At 40.6% G+C, this 16,031-nt stretch overlaps 1 protein-coding gene across 1 annotated transcript in view; it reads left to right on the top strand.

Moving 5' to 3' along the window:
- The window catches only part of MED13L (mediator complex subunit 13L), a 168,229-nt gene that overhangs the window by 72,225 nt on the left and 79,973 nt on the right, over positions 1–16,031 (top strand). Inside the window, exons 3-4 of the mRNA XM_030286081.4 lie at positions 9,512–9,596; positions 13,905–13,988. Of these exons, the coding sequence (XP_030141941.4) occupies positions 9,512–9,596; positions 13,905–13,988 (169 nt within the window). The remainder of the gene's footprint in view (positions 1–9,511; positions 9,597–13,904; positions 13,989–16,031) is intronic.

Here is a 16,031-nt window from a genome sequence, read left to right as displayed (position 1 = left end):
CTGCGTTTTTATTCTGTGCCTGTGGTTTTGGAAGGCTCCTGGCCTCTCCAAAAAGATGCAGATATGAGGGGAAAGGTTCTCACTGGCGCATTTATAAAAAGATACTTCATTGACACTGTTCTTCTTAACTTAAGATGCATTTTCAGTTTTTTTTTTTTATTTCCAAAAATGGTTGCAAAACTGAGAGTATTTTCTTTTGAAAATATTTTTTCCAAGTGTTTTATTTACAAGCATCAAGTCTGACCATAACCATTTTTGCACTGATGTTGGTTATTGTTCAAGCCTCACCCTCTGTTTCTGAAGTATATAAAACTTGTAAGCTAAAATTTATTTTCTAATTGATAAAAATCACAAGCTGAAAGTCATGTATGAGAAGACCTACAGGATCATGTTATGGTTTGGATTGGAAGGCACCTTTGCTTAATTTTGCTACTCAAAAAACCTGCCAGCAATATTAAATTTGGGTTTGCCTGCTGCTAACTCTTACTTTTGCATTTTTGGGGATTGTTGGTTGGGGTTTGGGTTTTTTGTATCCTCAGCTTTTGCTGCAGCAAGGTTTTAAGTACAGAAATTGAAAAGTAAATTTTGTTGATTATTCCTGTAAAATATAGTGAATTCCAGCAGGGAGGTAGGAAAACAAGTCATAAAATAAGCTTTAAAACATTAAAGTATGTATAACCTAGAAAAATATGTATTTATTCACATCTTTTCCACACATCGCAACAGTAACATGGAGAGGACTAATCTAATACGTTCCATGTATAATGGAATTAGCGTTGTAGTTCACACGTACAACCTTTGGCTATTTTGTGTGGGGAACATGATGTGTATTTAACACCGGAAACTGCTCTAAAAATATTTCCTGTATCCCTTACTTAAATCCAAATCTTGTTTTCTCACAATATAGTATTACAAGTAAGTTAAGGAAAAATAAGATTTGCTAATGAAAGTTGTTATTTCTATAACCACTAGGCTGGGGGAAAAAAATAGAAGAGAATAGGAGCCTGGGGGCTGCAAGTAGTGATACAGGACCAAAAGCAAACGTGAACTGCGGAAAAAGAAGCACAATTCTTAATTTTTATGCAGAAGGGTAAACTTAAATTTGAACTGATGGAAACCCAAATGTTGACTTGGTTAAGTCAGCATACGGCTGAGGTGGAAATACCACCAGTTCTTGTTCTGCAGAGCAGAGGCCAGCTGGGTGGAAGCAGAGCTCCGGGGGCCTGGGGAGACTGGGCACGTTACACCCGGGATTCCTCCGTAAATGTCTCCGTGGATGTGTTGGAGATCTCGTCTTTCCTCCAGCTGTCATCCTAACACACCGATTAAAGCTGTGGCACGCAGCAGTCGTGGAGCAGCGAGGAATTCTGCCCGAGCTGCCTTGCTGCGGGGTGAGGATGGGGGCCCGTTCCCTGGCCGTGGCCCTCGGGCCGGGGCCGCGCTGCCCTCCCTGCACGGCGGCGGGAAGCGGCCCCACGGCGGTCCCTGCGGGCAGGGACTCGGGCACGGCAGTGGCTCCTGGCCGTGTCCCCTCGGGCACGGCAGTGGCTCCTGGCCGTGTCCCCTCGGGCACGGCAGTGGCTCCTGGCCGTGTCCCCTCGGGCACGGCAGTGGCTCCTGGCCGTGTCCCCTCGGGCACGGCAGTGGCTCCTGGCCGTGTCCCCTCGGGCACGGCAGTGGCTCCTGGCCGTGTCCCCTCGGGCACGGCAGTGGCTCCTGTCCGTGTCCCCTCGGGCACGGCAGTGGCTCCTGTCCGTGTCCCCTCGGGCACGGCAGTGGCTCCTGTCCGTGTCCCCTCGGGCACGGCAGTGGCTCCTGTCCGTGTCCCCTCGGGCACGGCAGTGGCTCCTGTCCGTGTCCCCTCGGGCACGGCAGTGGATCCTGTCCATGTCCCCTCGGGCACGGCAGTGGCTCGTGTCCCCGCGGTTCCCTCGGGCACAGCAGTGGCTCCTGTCCATGTCCCCCTGGCCGGGGGAAGCTCCTGGGATCGCCCTGTGGATGCGGGGGTGTATCGGCGGAGGCACGCCGGAGGGCGGGGTGGGATTGGGACCGGGAATGGGCAGGAGGAGGGACTGCAGAGCCGGAGCGGAATCGCCCCTGTGGAGCCGTGCGGGCGTTCCTGAGGCGAAGCCATGTGGAAGGGCAGGGGGTGCTCAGCCCGGTGCCGCGCTCCGAACGGCGCTGTGCCCCAGCAGTGACGTCCTGCATACTTGGGAAGTGAGGGAAGGCTCCGGCTTCCTTTCGCTTTCCAAGTAGGGATTAATAGGAACGGCGTTTTTCCTCAGAACAAGCCCTGTGTTACTCGGGGATGGCTGAGCTCGCTCTGATTTCTCTGGAGAGACTCGCTGCCCTGGTACATTCCGTTACCTCCAGGAGAGCTCTGGGAACAGAGAATGCAGTCAGTGTCCCATCAGTGCTAGTAAACACCAGTTGTGCTTAGAAAGGAAAAATACAAGTCCTCGTCATCGCATTGATGGTGCTGAGGAAGGTCTCCCTGCTGCACAGCCACTGCAGGAATTCCATATTCTTTGAACCTGGGGAGATCAAAAGGCAGAAGTGGGGGTTGCAGCTGATGTCTGGAATTGAGGGTCACATTGGCTGTAAGGCCCAGGTGGTCACTAGAAATGGAAATTAAGAAAATTTAGGAGATTTGGAAGGGGAAAGAAAAGAACAAATCAAGTTTGGAGAGTACAGGCTGTTTCTGGGATTAGGAAAGCATAATATAGTTTTGAAAACTGTATTTACCTTCAAAGTTTTTTAGGTTGCTTTTATGTTCTTCTTCTGCCTTTAATGTCTTTATTCCAAAGAGTTGAAGATGTAATGGAAAATGAAAAGTCCAGAAATGTGGGAGAAAATTCTAGAAACTCCAAGGAGTAAAGTTAAGAAAATATTTATTTTCTACTGGTATTGTTAGCCTGGTACATTTTAGGAAATGATGGTGAGAATCTCTCCAAACCTTTAGTGCCTTGTCACTATGGTCAGGTTATGCTTTTCATTTATAGGAAATGCCTCTGCAAAGAAATATAAAGCAGCTTGGAAATAAGACTGCTTAACACAAACGCATGGTGGGACAAATGAAGCAGCGTAAATCAGGGATTGGAGGGATTTTCTGGCATGCGAGAGCAGGTTTCCCATTGCACACAACTTCCTGCTTTGCTTGGGGAAACTGTGTAAACCACATAAAATTGTGCCTTATTTCTGTTCCTTTTACTCTTTCTGGTGATTATAGAAAGCATTCAAAACAAAAACCACACGGCAAATCCATGGTTTGATTTGGAATCTGTCCTGTCTCAGGAGCGATCAGCTCAGCTCTCTGTACAGTTTATCTGCATTCCTGCAGAGAGAGAAGACTCCAGCTGTAATTGCAAAGAAATGCTCGTTCTGATTTCATAGATAATAATTTTGGTTAACCAAGCTGCTGAGAAACCTTCCCTGTGAAGATCTGGCTGTGACGTGCTCCGGTGAAAGGCTGGAGAGGCTGTGAGGGAACTCAGGAATGTGAGTGTGTGGGCCAGGGAGAGGATGTAACATTTAATGTATATTTTATAAAAAACAACTCTATACCTACTGGGACTGAGGAAGCGATAAAAGTATTACTTTAAGTAGTGCTAACACAATCTAAGTGCAGATAGTTACCTACCATCTGTTTTTCAATAAATAGCTATTATGCTAATTTCTGTTTCAATGCGCAACAATTAAAGCCTCGGAGTATTCCTGTGATATTCAACAGCTGTTGCCTTTGAAGGTTTTATTTATCCTTCTGAAGTGCAACAATTTTAGTTTCATAGTCAACTCTGCTTGCAAGTGTTGGTTTTTATATTGAAAATTGCGGTGCATTGAGATGCAAACTCGGGCCGTGCCTGAGCAGCAATCTCCAGCCATGGTCTCCGTTAATATTCTGATTTTCCTGGAAGATGTTAAGGATGCCTTGGGAGGATGTGTATTGGAAACGCTTCTGTGCATGTCCAGTGAATATTCCCTGTGTTTAAAAATAGGAGAACACAAATGAATCATTCTGGGGAGCATTTGCACTGTTTTGGTTCATTTTGTGATGAGCTGACTTGGGGAAGGAAGCCAAGATGGATTCTCAGGCCTGTACGAGTGAGCAGCACAATTTCCCTACGATCATAACCAGCACAAGGAAATTAGATCTCTAAGTGGGTTGAATCTGATTTAGTAATAAGTCAATTTAATCACTAATGACTTCAAACGCAGATTTTACAAGGTGATCAATGGCAGTATAGCAATGATCGATCAATGGCGTTGTCTTTAATTGGGTTTTTATGGGTATAATATAGTTTTTCAGAATTAATGTACCATTGCATTGTGTTGTTACTCTCCTAACTCAATTTTTTAGGAGAAATGATGCTTCAAAATGCTTGTTGGTTTTTGAAATATTGTTTTAAGGGTACGTTAATAAAAATACAGATGAAAAATTAAATGCTTGCTTTTAGTAATTTTTATGTCTGATTTTGTTGGAGTTGTTTAGCCATGTGTTTTTAAAACATTTAAAAAACCCTACATACTTCATATTTCATGGCAGTGAGGAGGCAAAATATCAAAGGCTGGGAAGGAGCATGTGCTGCTCAGAATGTGAATCTTGAGGAGCTGAGTAAGTCCCTGTCCTCAGCAGTTTGACATAGTAATCTTCCCTGGAAGTAATCTCCTTGTCCCATGTGTCCTGCTTTAATCTATCAGTATTTCTGCAGTGTGCAGCAAGAAATTGATTTTCAGTAATTTTAATGGCTGAATAACTGGTGCTGTCCCAGAGTGTTTTTTCATATTTGCAGTGGCCAATGTGGTAACTGAGGGCAGTGTTCTGGATAATGGGTTTCATTAGCTCTGATGCCTGAGGTAAAAAAGCAGTAGGTGGGAATAAAGCCTTGTTTTTGATGTCTAGACGTTCATTTCAGCTGTTGCTGCAATATGATACATTAAAAGGAAATATGTAACATAGCTCTGAGGAAATATGTATTCTTTGAAACTAATTCTGCTTTTAAACTGCACAAGGCAGTGTGACCTGAATTATTAAAATGTGGGTGGCTGGATTTCTTAAAGGTATAACTGTCTCTGCAGCGCTGACACAGCCTCGACTTGCCTCCTCTCCTTCCTATATTTCTTTTAAGTAAAATATGTCAGTTTGGCCACTGAAGTAGAACAGAGATCTTATTATCTTTCCAGTATCTCTGCTGGGAGACCTAGAATTATTGAAGTATTTGCTTTGATATTTTGCTGTGACTTTTCTCCTTGAAATTTTTATAATGGATTTTTTTTTTTTTTGAGAACATGGCTGGCTTCATAAAAATTGTTGGACACTTTGAAGACCTTAATATCTCTGACTTGAAAACAAAAAAAGATCCAAGCCAAGTAATCTGCTCATTAATGTATGTTTAAATTATAAATTTCCCATGTAAGTCTGAATTATTGTAGTTGCCTTTCATTCTTTTAACATCTCATCTGCAACAATAAATATAAAAATCAGCACAAACATTTTATTCATTTTTTGAATCTATGAAAACAAAATCATAACAAATGCCTAAAAACTTTATATATGAAGGCTGTTGATTAATTCCAATTCTCTTTGAACACCAGCAGTGAGATTAACATTTCCACTGTAATCCATTATAAGTGTCAGATACATGTTTTTCTTGTTTTGGATTTCCTGCTATTCTTGATAGGTTTGTTTTTTTTTTTTTTGGTTTTTTTTTTTTGTTTTTTTTTTTTTTTCCTGATTTCCTGAGAATCCAAATTTTTAGAGACAGAATATTAATAGACTTAGTGGTTTATTTTGGGAGATGATTTCATTTAAAAAAAAAAAAAAAAACAAACCAAAAAACTTAACTGCAGGAAAGCAGTGGCTTCTTTTGGTGAGAAATGATGTGGTGAAGTTCTCCCTCTGTTGCAGGGCAGTGAGGAGGGGATGGAGCTGCCTATTAAATAAAAGCATCTCCCAGGTGTCATTCTTTTCCAGAGTGTACAGAAGCTTGAATAGGGTAGTTAACATACACAGAAATATATGTTTATACACAGAGCTATAGCTACATGTGTGCATAAACTGTCCCAGTGGAGGAGCAGTCACCTGGCAGATCACTCTGGTGAGAAGGAGCCTGGGCTCCTGGAGGTCACCCAGCCTGACACCTGCCCAGGATGGGATTGCTGCAAACAGGGATCACATTAGCCATGGCTTTGTCACCCCCATGGCCTGGCAAGCAGTGACCCACACTTTGTCCCCTCTGCTTTGCTGCCTCTCCAAACTCTTGTCCGCTGCTCTGACTTCCATGGAGGAAAATCGTGCTCTGTTGTGCTTTCTCTCACTAAAACATTCCATCTGTCCTTGATTGTTCCCCTAGAAGTTCTCTGTTTTGAAAGATGCCTTTCACACCTGTTGTTCAGTGTTGCATTTGTTGGGTCTAAAGAGAAATATTTCAACTGAAGTAACAGAAATGCCTCCAGGACAGGCCAGAGGTGTTCCCAAGTTTTGGAACCTGCACAGCACCTGTGTTCTGCTGTCTGTGCCTGGAAATGCTATCAGGAGCATGGGAAAGCTGAGAGGGGCTGGAGCTGAACTTTTTGAGTGTTAAAAGCATTAGAAATCATCATGCAGACAGACAGAGACTATTTCCTAGGCTTCAATTTGCTATAAGGAATTTAAATTCTCTTCAACATCTAAAATCCAGTTAAATAATAAGTGTCAGGAACTTTGGAATTTACAGGGATAGTCTAATTTTTAGTGTTTTGTCAAGCTTTTTTATTGGTCACCATATGCCTTCTGAAATTGTAACTTGCTCAAGTAATTTCAACACTTTTCTTGAGGAATCTGGATCAGGGAGCCAAAAGCAGAGAGGAAGTGAAATGCTGCACTTCTAATTTTTCCTCTTCATTTTTATGGCATCAGACATACGCACATGCTCTTAATTGTAAGATGTACTTTTTTAGTAGGATAAAGAAGCATTAGAGATAATTACAGTAAGTATAGTGCTCTAATATATCTGGGAATTAAAGGCATTATTTATTATAGGAAAATGGTTATGACAATGTCTTATGATATACTTAGATTTAAATTTAATAGGGAAGTAATTTTATTTCCATTTAATGTATAATTTATGTGAATTCTGTGTACTAAGAAAGGCAGTTTGGAAAATTACAATATTGAGGGTTGATACCATTCGAGATTTTCCCCTTTTCCCTGTCCCACTCCACTGCTGCTCCTCAGCCAGTCTGACCTCATGGCACACTTGACCCTTGGGACTTGGCTGCAAGGTTAATGCTTCTCTTAGGATTTTGGACACCTTCCTCTCAACCATTCCCTCTGCTGAGTGCAGGACAGCCATGGATGCAGCCGTGGTGGTGGGTAGGGAGGGGGAGTGCTGCCAGTTTCCATTCCCTCATCCAGTCCCTCCTGCTGCGATGTGTAGTGCTTTCATGTCTGGGATTGTGGAGGAATAACAGCTAGGGTAACCCAGGGAAACTGAGCAGGGGAAAAGAACACAGGTGATGCCCAAACACAAAAGAATTCTAAATTAAAATTACCCCAACTCTACAGAATATTACATTCAGTGTAGCAGTAAAGCAGCATGATCTGATCTGAATTCTTCTGAAATGGCAAAATTATACTTGCAGAAAATAGTTCTGAGACATGATATAAGCTATGATAGGGTCCTGTTAGTCTGCTGTGTATACCTGGGAGCAGGTAGGGAGTTAGGATTGAGAACTTCAGAAGTGGTGGGAACTTTCCTGTAAAATCAGATTTGATTCTTGTCTCCGCTGTTTTGCATCAAGTTCCTAAAGCAGGGGCAGTACTGGCAGTACAGCCTAGGATAGGGTGAAACTGCACAAGAGCTCGCTGCTGTGTAAGAGTGAATTTATTTTGACTTTTACAGGTTTTGCCAACTTCATGATGTTGTCCAAAAATTTGATTTTTTAATTAAAATACTGAATTTTCATGCAGGTGTGATCTCTCATAGTGTAACTAATATGTAGCTTTTCATATATTTGAGGATTATGAAATTTTTAAGTGCAAGACTCGACCTGTCTTGCAGCTTCTGGGGCTTCAGTAGTTCGAGTTGTTGAGAATTTATACATCAATAATTCTTACCATGCATGGGTGTTGTAAGTGCCTTAAGCACAGTGTTTTACCCATGAAAGCCGAGGCCGTGCAGAGTTCTGTGCAGTAAATAGCCATGGCCCATTACATCCTCGGTGTCAGGGAGGCGTGCAGGCATTAAAGGCTGCAGTGGTTTCTGAGGAAAAGCTCCGCGGTGCTGCTTGTGCCCAGGGGCACAGGTCTGTGTCTCCACCCTCCCGGCAAGTCCTGTGCTGTCCGATAAGGTGATTTTAGGTACTAAAACCGGGCTTTTCCATTCTGCACAGAGAAGGAGGTTCTGTTACCGACATAAACATATCACAACATTGCACAATGCAAAAAATATGCCTTTTCTTGTCTGAGTGTGTGAGTTACAGCTCCTGGAGAAGCAGCAGAACAGTGGCTCGAGGCTTTGAAGGCTGCTGACAATATTAGTATTTTCCATGGAGCACTAACTCATTAGAAGCTTGCCTTTAAACATGGTTGTAAACTATTCTGAGATAATCATCTCTGTGCGATAGACGCGCTGCTGGGAGGTCTCGTCCTGCAAATTGGCCAAGGACGGGTGTGAAGTATTCAGTGCTTTTAAGGTGCAGTAGAATTTTATGTTTGCACTTTTAAAGATCTGCCGACTACTCCTGTGAAATTGAAATGACAGAACTCAGACAATTAACAAATTCTTACTCCTTGAAAAAGTTGTTTTATCATCTGTTTTCACTCTGCGTCTTCTGGCTGAGTAAGATTTAGAATCTGGAACAGGCATACCAGAAATAGTGCTACTCCTGGTTGTTTTAGCACCCAAAAGCCATGAGTAAGGACAGCAGATATTTCTGAGACTTGTCTGTCCTTCAGGTGACTAATTCAGGCTGCACTCTACTATGAGAGATAATTAGACTTACTTTTTTAAACTCTGAAATTTCTGCAGTTCAGCACTGAGTGTACAGTTTTTATTTTGGCATAAAATCTGCTGTGTATTGCTAAAACTGCAATAGTTGAAGGCAGTACAGTGGAGGAATTGCACTTGAGTGTGACAGCGAGAGGTTCAGGGGAGTTGTTTCATGTTGTTTCAGTTATGTAAATTGATTTTACACCTTTAATTATTCACTTTGTTTCTTGATTGTCGGCATCTGTGGTTAAGTTTTAAAGGATCTCTCAGCAGTGGTGGCAAAGAATGATCGTGCATTCCTCACCCCTGTACTTCAATACGGAATGCTACAAACAAATGGGTTTGTTTTTATGCTTTTGTGTTTGCTTTTTTTTAATTCAAAGGCTGCGTCTTCGGCAAGTAAAGATTAAAGCTGCTTGGCTGATAGTTGAAATAGTTTAATGAAACATGCTACTTTGAAAACTAAAGCTGTTGAAGATATGTTTTGGAAAAATGTTTGTGTTTCCCTATTCTGAGCATATTGACATTTTGTGTTTTTGTAGTGGTGGAAGAAGGATTCTGGGAGAATGGACTTTCCTATGAGTGTAGGACCCTGCTCTTCAAAGCAATTCATAATCTTCTGGAAAGGTAAGAAAAACTCTAGTGCTCTCACATATTTCTTTTTCATACTTAAAATCATACAGGATACCTACAGAGCAATTATATTATTATGGATATTAAACTACATTTTTTTAGAGTTAGGCCTTGAATCCAAGAGAACAGGACGGAGATCTCTTAAGTCATCGATTCTGGTAATTTATCATAAAATGTCGTGCAAACAAATTAAACACTCATACAAACAATAATGTTGACACATATTTCTGCTCGGATTTTGCTAAGGAGCTGTTTTAAAAGCAAAGAAGTGGGAGTTTTCACCTTCTGGAAGTGCTTAGAGAGTGTAATTGTATCTGACCTTCAGTGCCTTGATGAGGTTAAATGATACACATCTTAAAAGCTCTTAACTCTCTTCTCTCAATTATCCTAGTCACGTGAATGTTAAAATTTGACTACATTTGTGCACAGTATTCAAATATTCAGGGTGAAGCTTAACAGTTCCTGGCTCTGATGAGCCACATATATATATATATATATATATATATATATATATATATATATATATATATATAAAACTTGACTGCAGAGTTATTCTGTGATTAGTTAATAGGCTTATGCCCTTTTTCTTCTTAAACCAGCTATCACCTTTTAAGATTACTGAAGATTATCTTGTTCTCCAGGCCCATTGAGTGGGACATGGCATCTTGGGCTATATAATTTTATTCTTTCTGTTTCTGCAGCTCTTCAGGTCATCATCACCTTCCTGTATTGCATCTTAGTTCTTACAAATTTGGATATCTTAGAATTAAATGTCATTAGACTATTCCCACTTTCTCTGAGGTTATAATAATAATAATAACAACAACTATATGCACCTTTGTGTTGCAGTAATTTTGTAGAATGCAGCCTTGGATATTTTTTCTTTCAGAAAATAAGCAAATGGAAAACACTTTCATCTTGTCTCATTTAGCGTCCTGTTTGCTTTGATGTAGGTTTACTGGTAATGAGGTTTGCATTATGTTCCTGACGTGTTTCCATGGGGTGACCGACTTACCTGTGTGCATATCCGCAGGTACAAGGATTAGTTGTTGTATTCCCTGTTTTCTATCCCATCAGTCTCTTTAGGGGATTTTTATAAAAGTTGTAGGCTACTTTGAATGAATAAAAATGTAAAAATTAAATTCCAAGTCTAGGATGTTCATTAGTTCTTTTGTAGCTTTATAATATAAAAGGGAAAATTAATTTGATATGTGTTTATTAATCTGTGGTACCCAGCCAGCTGACTTTTAAGTGTAAAGTAGCTAATTTTATTCTTTGGACCTCTTTAAACTTCTGAAATAAATTTAATTTCTTTTAATATATAACTTAATTGAAATTGGTTGGCAGAGTCAGCAGAACTATTCTGTCCAGCTGTGACTGGAAAGTCTTTTTCTTCCAGCAGTAGTCAGTGAACACACCTCCAGTCATGTCCTGATAAACTGGAACAATTAATGTAATGATAAGCTGATGTGATTAATGTTGTGATAAGATGATGTGATTAATGTTGTGATAAGCTGATATGATTCATGTTGTGATAAGATGATGTGATTAATGTTATGATAAGCTGATACGATTCATGTCGTGAGAAGCTGATACAACTGCTGCAGTCCCAGCATCTTCTGGGACATGAGCATCTTCTCGCTGCTCTGCTGACTACGTATTTAACACTTTAATAGTTGAATTTAATTCAAGGTATTCACTTTTTTTTTTTTAATTGGTCTGCTGTACCAAATCTGAACTTAATATAATACTTCATTTAAAGTAATAGCAACAAGTGTGCAGGCTTTATTAAATAGCACTTTAAACTTTAAAGTCCTATTTTACCCGGTGTTTAGGAACAGCCCCATTAATAAAGAAGAAGACTCGAATCCGTTTCTGGCCCATCAGTGCCGGGGTGGTGCCGGCGGATTTGTAGAGTTTGGGGTTTATTTCGTGTTTATTTTGCTGGAGGCTGAGGGGGATCGCCCGTGGCGGGAAGGAAATGGCGGGAGGAGGAGCCGTGAGGGGGGCGCGGTCCCTCATGGAGGAGCGCGAGGGACCTTTTACCTAACCCTGGCAAAGGCATGTAAAAGGGCCTTTACACAACTGATTGTGGCATTTTTTGATTATTTTTTTCCCCCTCCTCCCCACTCCTTCTCCTCCCCCCCCCAATGCTCAGTTTTTGTTAATTGGCAGTATAGAAAACATTATGAGATTTGAGGGATGAGTACTCAAAGTATTACGGTGTCATTTCGTAATGATTGCTGTGCCCTTGGCAGGTCATTTTTTCATGGAAAAATCAGAAATACAGGGGGTCAGACACCAGTGAAGTGCTGGAACAGCTGCACTGCTGAGGGAGGGATTGCCCAGCCCTGAGGAGGGAGAGAAGCCAGGACCTGCGGGGTGTTTCATGTCCTTATATCATTAACTAACTGCTTTTTATGACCATATATTGGTTTTTTTGTTGTTGTTGGTTTTTTTTTTTTTTTTTTTTTTGTCACAAGTCCATTGTTACAGCTCACTGTAAGACTAGTTACCCTTAGTGCTTATACAGCAAAAACAACCATACTATTGTTAACTGTCCACCCAGCCGCATCTGAGATCTGCACTGCTGCAGGCATGCCTCTGATTTTATATGGGATTATTCCTTAAATAACCCGTGATTTAGTTTAGCGTGGAGGGTTGACTGATTTTTAAGGACAAATCTTCCCATGAAGACTTTTTTTCTAGGAAAGCAGCATTAGCTTGAGGCAGTTAAACCTGCTGTGGTGAGACACAGAGATGTGGCATTGAAGTGTGTGTGATGGGAAGAGTTTATTACAGTTTTTTGCTACTACAGTTTATTTTCTTTAGGGATCTGATGTAAACTTCACAGACTTCCTTTTGTTTGTATAAAACATGCTGCCTCTGACAGACTCTCTGATAGCAAATATTTCCTAGGGAAATAGCTGCTGAAGCTTTTTTTCCCCCCCTCTACCAATGTCTTTAGATCTCTGCTGCCTTAGCTTTCATATGCAGTTTAAGATATTGGTTATTCAACTGAAACAGATTTTTTTTTTTAACTTTAGAAAGTCCTGCCAAGTTTATGCAGAAAAATTAGGAGCATATTAGTATTTACGTTGTCAGTCGTCCATTTCCTGTGTCTTCTAGGTATGCTTTTGAAGTGTAGATCACACAGCTTTTTTGAACCTTGCAGAATGTACTTGCCCAGAAAGTTTCATGTGATTTTTAGGGGTTTTTTTCTCCTTTGTTTTGGCTAATCTCTAGCAGCTGCTATAGAAATAAACTATTGGAAAACATAGAAGATGGGAAAAATCCAGTTCTTTAATTTAAATAAAAAATACTGAATAGATGTGAGATGTATGGGCAAGGCTTGCATATTACTTGTAATGGTGTATAAACCACTAGCAACAAATAACCAGTTTTACAGAATTTTTGAAGCGTATTATTTACCTTACTGAAAAATATGCCTTAATTATGAATTTCTGTGTGTGGTCCCTGGGGCAGCTTGTTTGAGTACATGTTTAATGTATGAGGCATACTCATGGTTGGCAAATTGCTCCTGTGATTCATCTGCACAGGTGGACCTAGAAGGGCACCAAGCACTCCCTACCTTGTCCATTTAAATTGCATATTGATCACTTTGAGTCCTCACTGTTGGGGTTTTTTTTAAGAGCAATGTGCAGTTTCTAAAAAGAAAATGTGGACTTTCAAAGGGACCACAGAAAATGGAACCTATTGCTCTAATTTTGGTGATGTGGGAGTGTATTTGATGAAGTGAGGTTTCTGACAGAAGAAGCAGTAATTATAGGAGTTTCAGCGCCTGAAATCATGCTGGGGATCATTTGAAGGGAAAATGGAATCACTGTTAATATTTCCTTAATGCAATTTTCTGTCATTCCTATACTGTACAATTTACATGCCAAAAATAAGGGAATGCATATTCTTTATCACCTAAAATCTTAAAGACTGGATAGAAAAGAATCAGTACTAATGAATGGCCTTTGTTCAAGAGGAGGAGTGTGAAAAGTAGAATGAAGGATCAGTCAGCTAAAAGAGTAGCACAGAGTGGAAAAGATTGTGGCAAAGATGAGGTGAAAATGCATGTGTGAAGTTCAGCATCAGTGACAACATCATGACATGGGACCGGGATTTTCTATGACTGATGTGGGAAAACAAAAAGTGGAACCCAAAACCCACAAATTATTATTTCAGTCTGATTGGAATTCAGCTGCCTAATCCCTCAGAGTCACTGTCTTCAAAGACTCCTTTTAATTACACTTTAAGATGTAACTAGTAATTGTTGCTGTAATTGTTTTCTAGATGCCTGATGGATAAAAACTTTGTAAGGATTGGGAAATGGTTCATACGGCCCTATGACAAGGATGAGAAACCTGTTAATAAAAGGTAAGGAGATCTCTACATCAAGTCCTGCTCCTGTCAGTGTTGTGGATTGTGGGATGGTAATTGGATGCTGAATTTTGGTGGTAGTTTTCCCACTTCTTTTGCCATGTAACAAGCAAAAACACAGACACTGTATTCACATCAGTAATACATAGAAAGCAATTAAGTAAGTTTTCAGGCCTTGTTATGATAATTTAAGATAAGAAGGCGAGGTTGGTATTTATCCATTAGCTCCACAGAAATGTCACATTTATTAATATCTTTTGAGCAGCATCTGCCTTTTCCTCTCATTATACAACAGAATTGCAGGCAGTTATAACGAATTATTTTAATTTCTGGACACTAAAACCCAACCTGACATTTTAAGCAGTAAAAAAGTAGTCCATAGATTTCCTGATTTATTTTCCTTAAAGATGCCACCCTCGATACACGGCTTTCCCTGCTCAGGCAAGCTGACAGATCAGACCTATAGGAGTGATTAATCTGCTTCTCCCACAGCAACACAGCCATGGAGCAGGGGTAGCTGGCTCCACTGCTCGCTATTTCCTCTCGAGCTCTAAAGGTTACAGTGTTCTCAGATCTTCTGGTACTTGCATTTATAGTCATCCGCTAAACAAGTTCTGTCAAAAATAATCTGAGTTAAGCTGAAACACAGATTTTCTAACGGGAATCATTTTGACAGAACTGGGTTAGGAAGTGACTAAACATGCAGTTATGCTGGGAGATTTGAAGGTAATGAGCAGTGGAGATGAAGTGGGGTGGCAACTTCTTCATCCATCCAGCACAGCTGCAGTCACACAGCATCTGATGGCAGGGTGGGACAAGTGGAAATCATCCTGCACATCAGACCTGTCTTTTCCTTCTCATTGTGATCTCACTGCAAGGTTTAGCTGCAGAAATGTTACAGTGCAATGCTATAAACCATTGGCTTCCTTTTGTAGCAAACTTGGTGCAAAGCAGCTGCTTAGAAACTGCATTTGGTTTTGAGAGAATGCAAGATTTAACCATAGATTTGTCTCCTTTCTAAAACCCAAAAGTGTTAACGCAGCTTGGAGTTACCTATTTTGTTACTGTTTACTTTGTGGCTGTCACTGTGTGTGTGTAACCTTTGATATCACATTGATCTAATGGCAAGGAGCCATGGAAAAGTCCCGATTTTTCCATACCTTCCCCTGTCCTGGCTGTGCGTAACCACCTTTCTCCCTCGTGTTTTCCCTGCTGCTTTTCTGATCATACCAACATCAGCTTAATTTTCTGCAAGATTAATTCCCTTAAGTGACGTAAGTAGGGGTCAATTCCAGTTTCTGGAAAAGAGAGGCAGCTCCTTTCAGCAAAAGCTGTTTGTTTTATCCACGTCATTGCAGCCTGAGTGCTCAGATTAAATGTGCATGTGAGTCTCTTGCCTGTTTCTGGTGTGTATCAATTTAATAAATTAAGCATCTGATACAGTAGATGATGTCTGTCAAAAACAGCAGCAGCACTGGTGTGGGAGGTAATATCACATTAGAATTCTGCCAGATTAGTAAGTCCTGTGTCTGATTTACATGTGTGTAACACCAAATCAGCCTTGCCAGTGAGGGTTCTGTAGGGGATAATTGCGTTTGTAAACCGAAGTGCAGTCTGCACATACAGAAATGTGGCCTGGAAGATGTCACAAAACCTGAGTTCATGTTAAACTCAGTTTGTGTTTAAAATATTCCATATATAAATCTGACACTGAGGATTTTAGGGTTGGAGGGTGCACTCTTGATTTGAAGAAGATCATGTTTGTTGTTGGTTGAGGGGGGTGTTGGTTTCTCTGTTTATTTTTGTAAAGTTCTTGTCACTATAGATCCTTTGGATATGCACCATTTCAAATTGTTTATTTAGCAATAATAATTATGCCTAATTTGAAATAGGTTTTGTGTAGTTTCAGGTTAATTTTTTTTTTTTTTGCTATACATATAACATTAAATTAACTAATCTTCCTGAAAGATTTCAGTAAAGACTGCAAAAATGGACAGTAAAGTCAATTGTGGACAGTAGCAACAAGTAGAAGGAGGCTTT

The sequence above is a fragment of the Taeniopygia guttata genome, chromosome 15 (assembly GCF_048771995.1).
Source record: "Taeniopygia guttata chromosome 15, bTaeGut7.mat, whole genome shotgun sequence".
Taxonomy (NCBI): domain Eukaryota; kingdom Metazoa; phylum Chordata; class Aves; order Passeriformes; family Estrildidae; genus Taeniopygia; species Taeniopygia guttata.
Note: the sequence above shows the minus strand (reverse complement) of the source record. Positions and strands in the feature narration are given on the sequence as shown.